Source organism: Vavraia culicis (genome assembly GCF_000192795.1).
Source record: "Vavraia culicis subsp. floridensis unplaced genomic scaffold supercont1.29, whole genome shotgun sequence".
Taxonomy (NCBI): Eukaryota; Fungi; Microsporidia; family Pleistophoridae; genus Vavraia; species Vavraia culicis.
In genome coordinates this window covers 5693-18241 of record NW_007360632.1, presented here as the reverse complement: position 1 = coordinate 18241, position 12549 = coordinate 5693, and the positions used below count along the sequence as shown (strand labels likewise).

At 40.4% G+C, this 12549-nt stretch overlaps 6 protein-coding genes and 1 non-coding gene across 7 annotated transcripts; 5 read left to right on the top strand and 2 right to left on the bottom strand.

Annotated features, from left to right (window-relative positions):
- Positions 1 to 441: 441 nt before the first annotated feature.
- Positions 442 to 804, top strand: VCUG_01698 (uncharacterized protein; the record flags this gene model as incomplete). Its single annotated transcript, XM_008076524.1, has 1 exon — positions 442 to 804. The coding sequence occupies one exon, from the start codon at positions 442 to 444 to the stop codon at positions 802 to 804; it is 363 nt and encodes a 120-aa protein (XP_008074715.1).
- Positions 805 to 1466: 662 nt separating this feature from the next.
- Positions 1467 to 2106, top strand: VCUG_01697 (uncharacterized protein; the record flags this gene model as incomplete). The annotated part of the gene is made up of 1 exon (XM_008076523.1): positions 1467 to 2106. One exon carries the CDS (start codon positions 1467 to 1469, stop codon positions 1989 to 1991), a length of 525 nt encoding a protein of 174 aa, XP_008074714.1. The 3' UTR covers positions 1992 to 2106.
- Positions 2107 to 2737: 631 nt separating this feature from the next.
- On the top strand, positions 2738 to 2810 carry VCUG_02814. The gene has a single exon. It is a non-coding gene; the product is annotated as a tRNA-Met (tRNA).
- Positions 2811 to 3224: 414 nt separating this feature from the next.
- On the top strand, positions 3225 to 4925 carry VCUG_01696 (uncharacterized protein). The gene has a single exon (XM_008076522.1). It carries the CDS (start codon positions 3288 to 3290, stop codon positions 4707 to 4709), a length of 1422 nt encoding a protein of 473 aa, XP_008074713.1. The 5' UTR covers positions 3225 to 3287; the 3' UTR covers positions 4710 to 4925.
- Positions 4926 to 5454: 529 nt separating this feature from the next.
- VCUG_01695 (uncharacterized protein) lies at positions 5455 to 6963 on the bottom strand (the record flags this gene model as incomplete). The annotated part of the gene is made up of 1 exon (XM_008076521.1): positions 5455 to 6963. The coding sequence occupies one exon, from the start codon at positions 6961 to 6963 to the stop codon at positions 5455 to 5457; it is 1509 nt and encodes a 502-aa protein (XP_008074712.1).
- A 513-nt stretch (positions 6964 to 7476) lies between these two features.
- Positions 7477 to 7944, top strand: VCUG_01694 (uncharacterized protein). The gene has a single exon (XM_008076520.1). The coding sequence runs from the start codon at positions 7482 to 7484 to the stop codon at positions 7926 to 7928; it is 447 nt and encodes a 148-aa protein (XP_008074711.1). The 5' UTR covers positions 7477 to 7481; the 3' UTR covers positions 7929 to 7944.
- A 2490-nt stretch (positions 7945 to 10434) lies between these two features.
- VCUG_01693 (uncharacterized protein) lies at positions 10435 to 11523 on the bottom strand (the record flags this gene model as incomplete). Its single annotated transcript, XM_008076519.1, has 1 exon — positions 10435 to 11523. One exon carries the CDS (start codon positions 11521 to 11523, stop codon positions 10435 to 10437), a length of 1089 nt encoding a protein of 362 aa, XP_008074710.1.
- Positions 11524 to 12549: the final 1026 nt, after the last annotated feature.

Below are 12549 nucleotides of genomic sequence, written 5' to 3'. Positions count from 1 at the left end.
AAAAATGCAAATATTACGATTACATCGTTTGATTAGCGCACGTTCAATCAATGAAAAGAAAAGCGTGCACTCATCCGGATTGGTACATCGCTGTGATTGCTGATCATACCATCAGTGATAACACATCAATATGCGGTATTTTTGTGTATTAATGTGCAGTGCTATGCAGAGTAGCATAAGTTAACAATTCATAGGTTGTGCTGTGTTATATACAGCATGAGAATGGAGCATGAGGTAGATAGGCAACAAATAATAAACTATGCATAAATAAGTAGCGAGCTATGCATAAACCATAAATAATAAACTATGCATAAATAAATAGCGAGCTATGCATAAACCATAATTAAACGTGATAATAGAGCCGTGCTGCCAATTTTCAACCAAACGGTACGGTCTGTTCCATGTTCTATCTTCTTGTTATGTGCATACACGAACCGTTACATGAATGCGTTTGGTCTGATATTACGTTCCTGCTGTTCATTGTTCTGTCAAGGGACCCGTGCACCCATAGGATCCTACTTTGTTGATGCCATGTTACGGATCGATGAGGAGATGCTTCGTATTCTGCGTTCCTTTACCGGTTGTTTTCATTCATGCGATAAAACTTATCATTACGTGTTATTTCTGTTTATGTCACGCATTGATCTGATCATGAGCAACTCGCATTTTAATGCGCATGAGCATTGTTCACAAACGTGCCATAAAAAGAGGCATAGCTCTGTGAGGGGCACAAGTACTGTTTTTGATTGCCTGTCCTTTCAAACACGGCCTTTGTTACGTACACGGTTACCAAACGGTTATTAACCGTTTCAGATGAACAGAACGAAGAATTGAGGTGTGTTGCGGAATGCGCAGCAGATGTACGAATCAAATTGTGATACCGTGATCACTTCATCATCGTTTTGCTGTTAACCGTGCTGTTGAACTGTACGCGTAGTGATGGTGTACTTTAGGGTGCACGAGCACGTTTCTATGGAATGGTGCTTTTGTGTGTTGTTGTGTAATATTTTGTTATCACCGTTCTTCTACCTTCCCACGTTTTACTGTCACCGTTCCTTTCTCGTCACCGTTCTTCTACCTTCCCACGTTTTACTGTCACTATTCCTTTTCCGTTCTACAATTTTATCTCACCTATTCTTATTCTCAGTACTTTTCACCACGTGTAAAATGCTTGACAGTGCATAACTTGCTTATACACCGTAATACGCCTGTAAATATGCCGCATTTGCACGTTGCTCTACCTATGAACGTTTTTCACCTGCGTTATTATGCCATGTTTTACCATTCATTGCAATACACCACATTTACATGCGTTAACGGTAGAACATGCCTGTCCGCTCGTTTTGGTTCACCCTGTGCCCGCCATGTATCAATCAATTTTTCTGTTACGCAGGGGTGCTTAAACCTTGAACACCAGAATGCGTGTCAGCCTGCCTATGCCAAATATTTATTTTATACCCAGCAAAATGCACCCCATGCATAAAATAGAAGTAGAGGAACAGATCATCGACAAGCTCGAGGAGATCGACCAAACATTCTCATCGATAAACAAGGTCCTAAAAGAAATCAACCACAAGATAGAACAGCTCTCGCACACCAATACCAAGATTTTGGAGCATTCTCAGCCATGGTTGAACTTCTTCAACATTACTGGTGAGCAGCCGGTCACGGACAGCGTGGAGCACACCAATGAGCTTACAAGCAGCGGTACCTACGAGCTACCAGCACACAAATACGACGTGTCCGTTGATGATGCGCTGCATTCTCTCAATATGGAGCAATTGCCGGAGGCGTTTTCAAGCGAGCACGTGCAAATGATTTATGGGTATGTGGAGCATAGGGGGCAGGTCGGATTGAATGATGTCTATGAGGCTTTTAAGGATGTGGAGATGGAGAGGATGGATATTTTCATTGAGATGATGATACGTAAAAGGTTCTTGGGATGTAGGGATGGGGTGTTGTACACTAAGAGGAGGAGTGATGGGCATTAAGTGGTGTTACGTAAATTGTATAGGTGCATGAGCTAGGGTAGATGTGGGTATGAGCAGATGGTGGGTATGAGCAGATGTAGGTATAAAAGTAGAGCAGAGGTATAGGTAAGGATAAAAGAGGAGCAGAGGTATAGGTAAGGATAAAAGAAGAGCAGAGGTATAGGTAAGGATAAAAGAGGAGCAGATGTAGGTATAAAAGAAGAGCAGAGGTTATGTTACAATATATCGCGCAGGGTAAACGATCAATACCCTGTATTTAAACATATCGCATCTTTCAGGTCAGTAGCACGCATTAAAACCCTTCTCAACACGTAACCTGCAAATTACCATTTTAATATCTGAATGCTTGGACTAACGCGTGCTCTTTTCCACGATGGTAATGCTATGAACATGGTCCAGCACTTCAAATCATTATCCTTCCATTTCAACACTGAATGAGGTCATCTTTCTACGTAACACGTATTCTTAACGTTAACGATATTGTACCGCTATAAAAGTGCAGTAAATATACCGAACATGTGTACCGGTCAAGCAAGGTAAGATAATCTTTAGTTTCAGGCAAGTTTTACTGCGGTGGTGAGAAAGGGTACAGCATTTGTAACAAATTGAGATGATTAAAATTGCTATTACACCAGTTAACATCAAATAACGAATTCTTGATGAATACGAAGCGGAACAATTCGTAGATCTGTCAGATCTTGTGTTTAACTCACGTGTATAAAATGTTTATTGATATCAGGTGTTGCGGGAGCTTGGCGCAGTCGGTAGCGCGTTAGTCTCATAATCTAAAGGTCGCGAGTTCGAGTCTCGCAGTTCCCATCGTTTTTGATTGGCAGGCAGCTTTTATTTTTAAGTCTGCACGCCTCGTACTCCATAGCGATGTACGAGTACTAACTGCACTTTAGTACTGGCCCATATTTGCATCGCTACCATTTACAAATTACAATCACTGCAACTTCCTGCTGTTAACTTTGAAGGCACTTTATATCCGGCACTACCACGTACCCTTTACCAATCACTCTTTCAAATTTTGATATTACTCCTCCCACCTAACTTCCTGTTTGGTTTAGGAGATGTATCCTTGATCTGCGGTACTTGGCTGTTACACCGTTATGATGTCTCGTTCTACTCTGCAATCATTAATGTCCTTCTCACCTTCTTCATTTCTCATTCTTACAACCCTTCAGCCATTACCCTGCCCGCTCTCCATTACCCTGCCCGCTCTCCATTGCCGGTCTAACCCTTCTCTTTATTTGTGCTGCACATTTTGCCCGATTTATCGCTTGTACCCTTAAAATGTACGTACAACAAATCAAAACGGCCATAAAATACAAAAATTACAGACAGGCCATTTTCGTGCTTGCTCACGCTGCACAGAAAGAGCAAACGCTCAAACTGGTACTGGGCATAGCACTGTACGAGAATAGAGAGTACTACAGGGCACTGAGCGTGCTGAGTACGTTTAACACGGTCACGGGCCTGTTTTACGTGGCACTGTGCCACAAGGAAATGAAAAATTATGGCGATGCGATCGATGCGCTGTTGCGTATCGTGAACAGAGAGGCGCTGAAGGATGTGATAGACGGAGAGTGGAACAGTTATGTGCTCGAGGATGGAGGTGATGAGCATGTGTATGCGTTACTTGGCGAGCTGTACACGCTGAATGAGCAGGGCGATGATGCTTTGGTGTACTACAAGCGGTGCACAGGGCTGTATGTACCATTTATTGCGTTGTTTTACGAGCACAAACTGGATGAGCTCGTGTGTACGGGCGAGAACGATTTCTTTGCGCAGTTTACGGCCGATCTCATCGAATTTGAGAGGACGGAGAACATCAAAATAGTGCAGAAGTATTATTCGTTGATGCCAGGCATCGGTACGTATTTCGTGTCAAATGCAGGGCGTATTCTGTTCGAGCACGGTGATGTTAAGCGTAGTATGCGCTGCTTCGAGGTTGTCTTGAAGAACGATGCCACGTACACGGCAGATTTTGATAGCTACTCAGCAGCACTCTGGCTGGATAAGAACACGAATGCTCTCTCGTGTATGTGCCGTACATTGCTAGACAAATGCAAGGGCAGCTACGTAACATGGTCAGCGCTGGGCAACTATTTTTCACTTAAAAACGATCACAATCGATCAGTGCTGTGCCTTAAAAAGAGCCTGAACATGTACAAGACAGCGTATGCGTACCTGCTGCTTGGCCACGAGAGCATAATCCGCAACGAGTACGATCATGCACAAAACTTTTTTTTTCATGCGCTCAAAATGCACCGCAACAACTACAATGCGCTCTTCGGTATCGGCCTTGTATTTTCCAAAACGGACCAGATAGAGAACGCAGACCTGTTTTTCAGAAAGGCTGTTGATCTCAACAGCCACAACAAGATAATCAAGTACCTGTACGTGAAGTATTTGGTGGAGAACAAGAAGTATGACAGGGCGGTAGAGCTGATCAGAAGAACGTACAGGGTTGATGCGGGCGATACAGCCGCACTGGTGGCGTACCTCAAGAACAATGTGTTGCCGCGAAAGGATGAGTACGATGACCTGATTATGCTTGAAATGGTTGATGTGCTCATTTATTTGGAGATGGTGTACGAAGCACAGCGATTTTTAGATGGTGTGAACGTGCGTAATGCCAGTTTTAGGAGTAAGAAGGACATGGTTGATAAGCTGCTGGCGGTCAAGGAAAACAAAGGATATGTAAAGAAATGAATGCGGGGTGTGGTGTTTTAGTGGAACAGGAATGCTGAGTGGTGGTGCTATGGTATGGATAGTTGCAGTGATTTTGTAACGTGGTGAGAATGCGTGGTAGAGAATTGGTACAGGGGCATAGATCGTTTGAGGAGCGTATCGGTGGTAAAGGACGTGTAGTTTGGTTTGGAGGATGAGGGGAAAGGTAAATAAAATAAACTTATAGAATGAGATGGGGTAGTGTGTTAGAAATGATGTTTTTGCATAAATAGGGAATAAATATAGTTTGGATGGGGAATAAATAGAGTTAGGATTGGGAATAAATAGAGTTGTTGCATAAATGGGGAACAGTTCATGCTTATCGTACGTATTCAGAGTGAATTAAATAGTGCACGAATACGCGATAGGAGATTGTAATACATTGTTGTGTAGAATTGGTGCTTTAGCGTGTGAAAGTTGCACGTTACGGAAATGCTGGGATAACCCTGCTCAATGCTGAGCGCTAGCACAAGAAATACTTTGAATGTATGACGAGGTGAGGATAAGGTATTATTTACAAATGGTGCATTGATGGGGATTAACAGGTGATTACTGATATAAATAGAAAATAAAGCATGAACACAAAAAGGTACATCGCAGCAACGGAGAAAGCAACAGCTCGTGATCACTAGCAGAAGAGAATGATGTTAATTTATTGGAACGAAAGGGAACATACCGATAGAAACGAATCAAAGACTACCGATACGTTGTGGACAGGAGATACTCATCACTGTTCCTCGTTCACACTCTCTAAAAGTGTCTCTAAATATGCGTAGGTCTTTACACACTCCTTCTGCACGCGCTCTTCATTTTTTATTGCGTAACGAACCCGTCTTAGCATCTCCTTGTCCTGAAGCAACATCCTGTCAAATACCCCGCTGATAATTACAAGGCCTTTCAGTGCTATGCTCTTGTGCAGCAGATCACCGATGAACTCGCTCAAATAATTGGTGAGCAGGCGTACATTGTGCCTATAGATCGCTTGCCTTAGCACTCCCTTGTTGTGGATGTACCGTAGTACGCGGTACATGCGGTGTTTATCGTTGGCTGTTAGAACGGCCTTCAAACACTTGCGGTACTCATGGTTCCTGAGCATTCGCTCATACCGGTCGTACACCATGAAGGGTTTTGAAAGGATGTGGATGGGATGCTCGTTCTCCTTGTAGTGCAGTGAAGATGATGGCACCGCACCGTTAACAGTTGAGTTGAGTGTTTCCTTTAGCTCTTTGCAGCCGTTTCTATGCTTCTCTGCTACGTTCTGCATTTTCTTGCTGTCTACCCCGTCGCCCTGCTCATATTCTTTGCTATCACCACGTGTTATTTGGTCGTACACGATCTCATCTATCACCTGGTCGTTCATCTCATCACTCGTTGTATGACCGTGCGCCTCCTCACCAACCACTCGACCCTTTATGGCCTCGTCACGGTCCACCGTTTTACCGCTATCGCAATGCGCACGTAAACCTAAAATAGTACCGTTCTTCAATCCAATCATTACTTCACCATCTTTGCATGCCATTCCCACGCTTTCATCCCTAAGACGACAGAAGAACACCTCCTCCAAGTTAGAGCTGTATACGGTGAGGCTATGGGCAGTACACGCGTACAAAAGACCGTTGCTCACTTTGAGATCGTTTATTCCGTAATTAATGGTGTGATGCACCGCTTTCTGCTCCTTGAGGCTGAAGTGCGTGATGCCGGTGGGCGTGGCAATGTACACCACGCCATCGGTGCTTTCCAAATGCATGACAGGCTCAGCTGCCGTGTACCGGTTCATACTTTTGCTTTCCCTCAAATCGTGCACAACCATTTGACCGTCAAGCGCACCCGATACAACAACATTACCATCCACACACACCGCCCTAACGTAATCGTTGTGCCAATCAAACACACGCACACTTTCCAATTCGTTCCACACCACGCTCCCATCATCAGAGCACGAAACGACACACCGGCCCTCACACACTCTGACCACATTAACACGTGCACGGTGATAGTTAAATTGCTTGAGTACGTGCGTATCGCTGAATAATTTGATATTACCCGACTGGTCCGCAGCCACTCCTAGGCGGTTGGCGTGTATTGCTGTTATTTCGTTAGGGAATTTGGTGAGTATACGGGCATTGGGGGCATGTGCGTGTAGGGATGAAGAGAATGATGTGAATAGGTTGGTGGATGAGTATGAGAAATGAGAGAATGGCTGTGATTTTGAATGGGTGTAGGGTGATATGAACATTCTGTAGGGGTGGTAAAAAATGAGCAAAAAGATTGCTGATGGAGAAGTGGAGGTGTAGTGCTGGTCCGTACGGAGGATGTGCGCAATACACCGATGAGGTAGAAAAGATGTGTAAATGCATAGATAGTGCAGTTTGGGAAGAATGGCGTAGCAAAGTTATTGCCACCAATTTTTATTAAATGCTGCTCGCTTCCTCGCTAAGAAGGGTGATCCGTTCAATACATGCCTGTGATGTTATAAAGGGTGTACTACACCTGCCTGTGTTCGTTTACTATCATAATCAGCAGTGCCTGAACGTATGAGAAGTAAAAATGTGCAAATAGCACGTTTTGACAATGACACGTGATTAGTTACCGTTTACGGAGCTGATCTAACAAAAGAGTTCGTTAGCGTTGCTCATTCGTATTGGTTGTCTCAAGGGCGTGTAATACGTTCTTAAACCAACACTAACCAATAAAATCATTGTATTGTGTTTTAAACATTTCATTGTTGATAAATTTCATCCCAACAATTCTGCAATGGGTTTTTACGTTAGAGAATTACAGGAAGAAGATTTTGAAAACAACTTTCCGGAAGTGCTTGCCGGATTAACCACCCTGGGGCAGATCGACAAGCAAGCTGCGCTAAACCTTTACAGGACACTAAAGAAGAAAGAGGACTACAGAATATTCGTGGTGCTGAAGAAGGATTGCAACCGTGTGTTGGGATGTGCCACGATATTTTTCGAGTACAAGTTTATACACGGACTTTCCGTGGTCGGACATGTCGAGGATGTTGTGGTTGAAGAAGAGCATCGCGGACATGGTTTAGGCAAAATGCTTGTGAGTAGGTTGGTGGATGAGTCTAAGAAGAAGGGATGTTATAAGACCATACTAGCATGTGCAGAGAGAAATGTGAACTTTTACATGAAGATCGGGTTTGAGGCGAAGGAAAAGGAGATGGTGCTGTATCATGAAAAAGAATAAATTTTTTGTTGGTATAATATCGTTTAGTTGTTGGTGACGGAGGTGGTGCGAGTATACCGCACTATGGAGAAGTGTTGTTGTAATGTTTTACTAAACCATGTGTTGAGTGGTATTATATCACCATGAGATGCCAAGATATATAAGTATAGATTTATTTCGAATTATTCTGTATATAACGCCATGTTGAAAGGGATGTATTTAAGGCACTACATCTAGTCAGCTAATTTTTGACTAATCGTCTTAGTGCTGCGCTGGAAGAAAGCTTTATGCTGCTAGTGACTTCGGCAATACAATTAACGAAATAAATTATTACTGAGCCGTGACCTGATCACTCTTGTCTTATAGGACCTTTTTACATTTTATTAGCAGTCCGTTTAACATATAGAAAACGATTACGATATATGATTCGCGAAAAAACATGCTCATGCTTGTAGGCGTCAAAGATAACGTGCTTTTGACCGGTCATGTTGAACTACTACTCGTACATACGTTAATAAAGGTATATCGGTATTTGAACACTCAATTATTTCTTTTCACACCTACTATGTGAGGATAGAGGCTTATTTTACTTGCCGCTGCACAGAGACACTTAAATACTCATACGCTGTGTTATGTGTGATCAGCGGCAAAAATATTTTTATGACCTATCATTCACTAAGGTTATGTCGCAATAATGCGGTGGCCAGATTAGTTGAACATAGAACAACAATTGTGACAAAGCGATTGGAAGAGAGAGAGTAAAGAATAGTTATGAATAGAAAGCTAAGATGAATTGCACGAAAAATTTTTGGAAGAACACATAGGTACGGTACGTATGAATTGAAAGTTGGTGTATCAATCATCAAACCATGACGAAATGTAACTGCAAAGTGGTTGGGCATAACTGCACAAGATGTGTTTTTTTGAATAATTATGTGATAACGAAATGTGCTAGCAGTAGTAGACTTTGAAGACAGTTTGTTATGTGTACAGGCGAATGTGTTATATTAGCTCATAGCAGCTTAGGATTAAAGGAAGGTGAAAAGCATTTAATGTCGCAATACTTTTAAGACCAACCAAGAAGATTTTGTTTTCGAAATAGGTGTGTATTTGCATACATAGATTTTTAGCGCTACTTTGGATTAGATTTAAAGCGTAATATGTAGTTCTTCATATGAACCAAGGGCCAACGGCCACTGTCACTCAAGCAAATCAGAAAAGCAGGCTTGTTTAGGTATTGCTGATATAAGAAGATAAATAGGTGACTTTTAGTAAAAAATAAGTAGTTTCTACTCATTTTATATCTAGTTATTTGATAAAAACGACCGAATGAAGGCGTGTAATGCCTCTAAAATTTCAAGTAAGAACATATTATACGCTTTAATTTTTTTAAAACATTGCTTTTATTCTACCATGATACTATCGGATGATTATGAAGCGATTTCAACACATGTAAAAAAATTCAGTAACATAAAATGCAAGGTACGCAATAATACGGTAATAGGTCGTTACAATATTAAACATAAGAGCGAGAACAAGGCATATGTTTGTGTCTAAGCAACGAAATAAAGTACTTATGTAATTTTCTATTCCATGAGCTATGATTAGTTAATGAAATAAAATGCATGTCATTAAAATGGAAATCTTGATTTTGTGTGATATTGAGTTGAAATCAAAAGAATTAATATGAATTTACTGGTTTAGGAGATTATCGATATTTTATGAAAGGAGTTAACCTATTGGTTTTGCAATTCTTGGCTTGTTAATGTGTAATAAAATGGAATGCAAACTGATTTTGTAGCTTAGGAGAAAAATTGGCAATTCTTAAAAGAGCTGGGTGTTACAGAATCGGTTTGCGATGAAATTGCCGTTTTGTGTTGTTGATGTTACGAAAACTCATTTTATTGGAATAAATTTGGTAAAGTACGAATTGACGTTTATAAATGAGCCACGGGTAGCGAGCTGTGTAATAAGAAAGCAAGATTATGTTCAACGGGTTATGCTGGACGGACGTATTAATTGATGCTCAATGTTAATGTTTCCATGATCCACGGCTAGGTATTGTCAACTAAACACAAATGTACTGCCGTACTCAATTATCACGATTTAAAACATTTCTTAACCTGGTAAATTGATGTATAGAATGAAGCGTGTGCGGTGTTTGAACGCGAGCATGCTTAAACATGAAAGAGTTTAGGTTTCCGTCGACCTAAGAAAGCGTAGATAGCTAAATAAAGATTCAATGATGAGCTCTATCGTAGATAACATGAAAATTAAAATTCTTGTAGTTGTGTTTACGCGCAGGTATCGCATGCTATAAAAAGTGCTGAATATATCTCAATCATTTACAATAATTTATTTCGTTGGTACATCATCGATTCTCACATAGTGTATTGTACTAATGAGTACCTCTATAAACATTCTACCTATTATTTACAAAGGCTCTGTGTGAAGGGATTGCTATACTGAACCTAATACAAACCAATATTGAACAATTGTTACGTAAGCCATTGTTCAATTGGCAGGCCTACTCTTTTTTTTTTCGCTTTTCTTTCACCGACAAACAGGAAAAATCAGAGCTTAACTCATCAGCAATACACGCAGAACGTCTTCCATCTCTGTCCAAATCATCAAACTCATCATCATCATTGTACTCAAACGGATCAAACACCGCGTTGGGGTACGGGGGATTCATTGCCGATGTATTGTACATTTGAGTAAACCAAGGACTCCTTCTTGGTCTCTTTGCTTCTGTATCATATTCAGTTTTGTATTTCTGATGATATGAAATTCGTGCGACCTTCTCATGATGCGAATTAGGGACAAAAGCTCTACACTCGTCAAACTTGTCGTAGCTGCCTGTAGGTTCTTTAAATTGTGGTTCTCTGTAGTTGTTCTGGTTTTCTTTGCATTCATCTTGCAGGCTGTGCATTAGATCTACTGCCGTATAGATCACACTTCTGCGGTCATAGATAAATGAATCAACGAATCTCTTTTCACATTTTTTGATGCTTTCATCATCCATCTTTGCTAGTTCCTTTTCGTTTATACACCAATAACCGCCACGACCGCGTTTGATCTTCTTTGGAATTTTGTAAAAAATTTTTGACTCAGACAGAACACAGCGAATGCTATTCTTCCATGATGCATTTTTCTCCGTGGAAAAGCTATAATCAGACAGCAATTTCTGGTAGATTTCCGATAAGCTGAGTCGCTTCTCGGAGCTGGATAGTATAATTTCCACGAGTAACTTCTTATATTCCTTGCGTACGATAAACTTTATATCAAAACAGCACACAATTTTGCCTATTTCTATCATTGAACCGCTTCTAAGCACGATGGCAGTCCGCACAGGTTTCTTATCAACTCGTAATTGCCCTGTTGCAAGAAATATAAACCAGGATTTCTCAAGAACACAGTAATAAAAAGTAGCCGCATGACTGCCGTCCTTCACCTGGAATTTATGGTGATATATCTCAAATTCCCACAGGCTTCTGTCACCTCCTTTCAATATTGCAAGACAGGGTTTCTTCGCTTTTCTGTAGGTCTTAAGCAACATCATTCCTTCCAAGGCATCATACTCCACTATATCATTTCTTTCGTCATATTTCTTCATCTATATAAGTTTACGGTATTTACCGGATCCCTTTATTAAAAATTGTATATTTAAATAATTTTGTACTCATCGACACGATAGGAAATTAAAAATTGATAGCATGATAAGACGCAAATTTCAGTTACACATGCGATACTTGGCATTTTAACAAACCAACCACAATAAAACACGTAGTTGGAATAATTACCAAATTTTTAGAACATGAGCGCTTCATCCGAATACGATGAAATGCCTTGTCCTCGAATAAAATTATTGGTACCAATAACATTTCTTGAATGCTGCTATTTGACCACTAAAGAAAAAACAAAATGGTTTTTGAAAGATGAATATACCTGTTTTGGTAATGAGATAAAATGCAGTCAATTCCGTACATAAAGGGATTTTTTGGTCTGTCACTTCCATTTAAATCGTTCTTTTACAGATTTTTTAATAACATTTTGATGGATGCCATTCCTAGACTTTCATTTGATTAAATCACATATTGGTTTAATTAGTGACATGAATGAGATTAGGTGTACAAATCAACACTGATTGAAGATGTAGAAAGAACATAAGCATGAATAATTACTTAAAGTTTTCTAAACAGACTTATGTCATGGAATTTTGACTCGTTGTATGAATGGTGCAACAAAAGGATTAAATTGTCTACAAATATTAAAGCATGTAGGTTTTTTACGAGCAGGGCACAATTAATTAAAATTTTGGAATAAATTAGCGATAAAGCACCCTTGTGTAAAAACATATTATTGCACGATTAAAACATATTATTGCACAATTAAAACATATTAAACTATTCTACGGAAGTTGGGAGGCATTAATTTACAACTTTGGTGATCAAACGAGCAGCTTATATGAAAAAATTTATACAAACAGGTGCAATACACTTCGCTATTTGTAATTTAATCTGGAGCTTCTAGAATTTCCAGTTTACTATAAGTTAACATACCACTATGAACTCCGACTTTGACCATCTATCACGAATTATTTGTTTTAGTGAACACAATCCGCACTTTGAAACAGATCGTT

Coding starts and splice junctions, on each gene's coding strand:
- VCUG_01694 (XM_008076520.1), top strand. CDS start 7,482: ATGGGTTTTTACGTTAGAGAATTACAGGAAGAAGATTTTGAAAACAAC.
- VCUG_01696 (XM_008076522.1), top strand. CDS start 3,288: ATGTACGTACAACAAATCAAAACGGCCATAAAATACAAAAATTACAGA.